This window comes from Cyprinodon variegatus, unplaced genomic scaffold, assembly GCF_000732505.1.
Source record: "Cyprinodon variegatus isolate N-32 unplaced genomic scaffold, C_variegatus-1.0 Scaffold326, whole genome shotgun sequence".
NCBI classification, from domain to species: domain Eukaryota; kingdom Metazoa; phylum Chordata; class Actinopteri; order Cyprinodontiformes; family Cyprinodontidae; genus Cyprinodon; species Cyprinodon variegatus.
In genome coordinates this window covers 719,662-723,968 of record NW_015150779.1, presented here as the reverse complement: position 1 = coordinate 723,968, position 4,307 = coordinate 719,662, and the positions used below count along the sequence as shown (strand labels likewise).

Genomic DNA, 4,307 nt, shown 5'->3' with positions numbered 1-4,307 from the left:
ACCCTTTTGCTGTGTACATTGGTTTTCATAATGCTTGATTCACTATGCTGTTTACTAATTTAGTCTAACAAACCTCTAAGATCTTCACAAATCAGCCGCATTATTATAGATATAAACTCTAAATGTGTGGACTCTTTAATAATAAGACAGATAAGAAATGAATGACACGAAAATGGTTTTACTTGAGTTCTTTTAAGGTTAGAAGATTGAAGGGTCGTTTTAAGTAGTTAGCTTTTTGGTGTGATGTTTTAAGATATATTTTCAGCCAGTCTGTGCGCTTTAACAAATAAAATAATGATTATTTATTGGAAAGAAATACCAACAGTGGCCGCCACTTGTTGCAACGTCAGACTCCATCCCTGCTCTCTCTCTCTTTCTCTGTAAAGCAGGAGGAGGGAGGGAGAAGTGGGGGACTCCGTCACATCCTCTGTCCACATATGGGCATGAAGTTTACACGCAGCGGGGAATCCTCTCACTGGAGCCGATGAATGGGGAGGAGGGTCCGAGGGAGCTGCCAAAGTGTATATAAGGAGAGAAAGGGGAAGTCGCTGATGTGAAACCCACAGCAAGCAAATACCTACCGAGGACCAGAAACGAAAAGGAATACCTTAAATTGAATTTCTTTTTTTTTTCTTTCTTACTGCTTTGGATCATTTATGAAAAAGCCATTTATAAGGAGGTTGGATATAGAACGGTGATCTGCATTATTTGTTTCCCCCTTCTTCCTTTTTTTGTTATTGTTTTTTTTCCCCTGTCCTTTTCTAATACCTTGGGAGAGACGGACTTCTTAAGTGCATCATTATGTTGAACAATATGGATTTGAATGCGAAAGATTCTTTTTATCCTCAGTTTGAGAATTGCAACAGTTCTTCCCTCGGAATGGAAAACGGCGTGCGGAAAGATAACAACCAAGAGGTGTTTGTCGATGCAGAGCGGGGGGTACCTGCCCAGTTTGGCCACGGTAAGTTACTGCTTGATAAACCCCGCATGCACGGCTGAAATGTGTGGGTTGGGAGCATTTGCAGAAATGGGTGCCACTTTTACTGTGTCAAAAGAGTAAATGAGGGATAAATGCGCAGAAAGGTTTATGTAAGGCATCATTTGTAAGTTCTCCCCTTTTCTGTTTCATCAGAAGGAACCCCTGCAACCCTAAAAACGGAGGCTTCCAACTCGGAGTACGCGTTTACCCACTGCGAGTGCCCAAAAGACGCATACACCCCCTCCTCCTCCTCCTCCTCGCTCGCCTACTCCGGCAGCTTCTATGTTGAGGCATCTCAGGGAGCGCCCTGCAGCACCGAAACACTCCTCAATATGATCACCGAGATCGTGGGCATATCCACGCTGCCGCTCTCAGAGGCGCAACAGAACGGCCACTGCAGCCGGGGGACATACCCCTCTCCCGGGCCTCCAGACAGCAGCTCTGGCGGCTTCGGGGACTCAAAGCGGCAGTCATACACCTGTTCCGGATCCGATCAAGACCAAACCCCGCAAGACAACCAAGCCCATCAAGACCCGTCCACTTCCCAGTTCGGCTTTCAAAAGAAGCCAGAGCCAAAGTCGGAGGCCGCTTCTTTCCCCGTTGTAGTAAAGAATGAGTTTGAAAACAGCTGCTATGAGTGGGGGAGCTTTAACAATAAGTCTGACTGTTTGGAAACCACTTTCCACTCAGAGACGTTCCCCATGTCCAATGATTTCCCACCTGATCAGCAAATGGACGTTAAGGACCTTTTGGAGACTTTCCCCCCTATTTGTCCCAACCCAGAGATGGAGTTTAAGGTGGAGGGGGGGATCAAACAGGAGCCATGTTTCTCTGACACCTGTTCCCAGAGTTACTCCAGCCCTCTCTATAATAATTACCTCCCACCACCACCAACTATGGGCCTGAAACCCTTTCCAGAACCCCCGCAGCCATCAAACCAGTGCGACCCTCTCTACACATCACCAGCCTTACCCAGCACCATAGACTCCATCCTATACTCCTCCCTGCTGCCAGACTCCTTCCCGCAAACTTACACCAACCGCACGGCGAAGCCTCCCGGCAGCAGGGCGAGAAAGAGCCCCGCCTCCTCCTCCAACGGCCCGGCCAAGGAGAAGCCCTTCACCTGCCCCATGGAGAGCTGCGACCGGCGCTTCTCCCGCTCCGACGAGCTTAACCGGCACATCCGCATCCACACGGGCCACAAGCCCTTCCAGTGTCGCATCTGCCTGCGCAGCTTCAGCCGGAGCGACCACCTTACCACCCACACCAGGACTCACACTGGGGAGAAACCCTTTTCCTGCGACGTGTGCGGTAAGAGGTTCGCCCGCAGCGACGAGAGGAAGCGGCACGGACGCGTTCACCTGAAGCAGAAGGAAAAAATGGAGATAAAGCCACAGGTGACCGCTGGGCCATGGCCGTTCAGTCTTCCAGAGGGAATATGAAAGTTGCGCCCTTTTTGTTTGGCGGGAATAAAATGTTAAAAGATGAAGCCAGCCTGACTTGGTTTTGCTTTGCAAATCATCCTGTAAACTCAGAGGTTTATTTTCAGAGGAGCAAGGAGGAGGAAAAGAGCCTTATAGCGCGTTGCTGCTGACTTTCTGCAGCCATGCCAAAGCTGCACAGGTCGGCTAGCAGATCAACAGAGACTTGTTGCTTTAACTTTCAGAGGCGCCAAAGCCTCTGTGTTCTACACTGCATGACCGGTCTGTTTCAGCACCTCTTCAATCTGGACAGCTCCAGCCTCCATTTGCCTCAGAGCCATGTGTGGATTGCATTTACAGATTAGAAATTATGAATATTTCAATTAATAGATTCCTTAGTTTCTGCTTTTAGCATTCGTAGAGCAATGATTTTAACCTATGTTTTCTTCAAAAAAAAAAAAAACAAAGTGCATGTTTGTGTCAATGTTTTCTTTCACTTAACTGGAATATCAGCCACTCTCAGCCCCTCACTCATCGCAGTGAATTAAAGGGTTGTATTTTTGTTTTGTTTTTTAGACATGAATGTATGGTTTTGACCATGAAGCTGTTCATCTATGATCAGTTTAGTGTTTTTATCTTACTCTTCATTTTACTGTCAATGTTTCTTTTGTCACTGGTCTTTGTGTTGTGTTACAATCGTTTATTAGATTATTACAGTTGTGGAAGATATATCATAAATGGGAAATAAATATATTTGTATCACTGTACCTCTTTGTATTTTTATAGATTAAGTGAATATTTGACAATTAATCATAAAGTGAAATGTATTCTCAATTATAAATAATGTCTTGATTAATTATAATTTTTTTTTAGGGCTATCATTTCGTAACAATATTTTGAATGTTACAGTTTGATATGACAAAAAAAAAACACTTTTCGCAAGTCATTCCTTTATTGGTGAGATAGAGAAAATTGTCTCGATGAATTGTTGATATGGATTTTCAATGGGAATATGTACTTCAGTAAATTAGACTCTTTTACAGGTTGTACAGAATTATGTTCAGCTGAGCTAGAAGTTCCTAGCAAACCACATAAACATTGCTTTTGAGTAATCTGGTAGCACACATTGCTGCGAGTCTCTGTAGACTGTAGATTAAAGGGTTTTGGACGTCTGGTTCCTTTTGCTGAGGGTACTTTTTGCTGAAATGTTCACTTTAGCAAAATAAATAAATAAATAACAAATACAATAAAAGCATTGAAGTATTTGGTGATATTGTCACCAACAGGGTATTGCAAAAAAAGTAATTTAACTCGCCTTAAGTTATATTAACTGTTCAAGTAAAAATTTTGTACATAGATGATTTCTACAATATATTACATTAATATTGATGTTGTTATTTTTATTAAAAGTTTATGAATGAAATAAACATTTTCTGGAAGCTCTAAGTTTCTTGTGTGTCTCTGGAAAAAGCAAAATGAAAACTTGCAAATATTGTTCTTTTTTTCACTTCACCCAATCTGTGCCACATGGCTCTGAGAGCCCCTCATTGCAATGAACGAGTGTGTCACTTCCCAAAATACACATTAGAACAGGCCACCTGTGGCTCCTGACTGCAGACCCAAAGTTAGAAATCACAGCTCTGCTCTGTGAATCACAGAGCTCAGATATATTTCACGTGAAACCCTTTTAATGTCTGAAAGGAGTCTCTTGATATAACACCACGATTGCCTCTGTGATCTCTTTAATCAGGAGGTTTTCCTGCCCTGTCAGGGAAGTGATCTGAAGCTCCTGCTTGACTCATTTCCTTGTCTCGTCTTGTCAAAATACTTGGGATTCCTGTGAATGCTGGTATTATTATCTGTGCTTAGGTCTGTCCAGGGGCTCAAATACTCCCTGAAAAAAAAGG

The 4,307-nt window shown here is 43.5% G+C and overlaps 1 protein-coding gene across 1 annotated transcript; it reads left to right on the top strand.

Annotated features, from left to right (window-relative positions):
* Positions 1–576: 576 nt before the first annotated feature.
* Positions 577–3,733, top strand: LOC107091131 (early growth response protein 1-B-like). Its single transcript, XM_015384886.1, has 2 exons — positions 577–961; positions 1,133–3,733. The coding sequence occupies exons 1-2, from the start codon at positions 802–804 to the stop codon at positions 2,419–2,421; spliced, it is 1,449 nt and encodes a 482-aa protein (XP_015240372.1). The 5' UTR covers positions 577–801; the 3' UTR covers positions 2,422–3,733.
* The last annotated feature ends 574 nt before the right edge of the window (positions 3,734–4,307 follow it).

Coding starts and splice junctions, on each gene's coding strand:
- LOC107091131 (XM_015384886.1), top strand. CDS start 802: ATGTTGAACAATATGGATTTGAATGCGAAAGATTCTTTTTATCCTCAG. Junction 962..1,132: donor ACCTGCCCAGTTTGGCCACG/GTAAGTTACTGC, acceptor CTGTTTCATCAG/AAGGAACCCCTGCAACCCTA.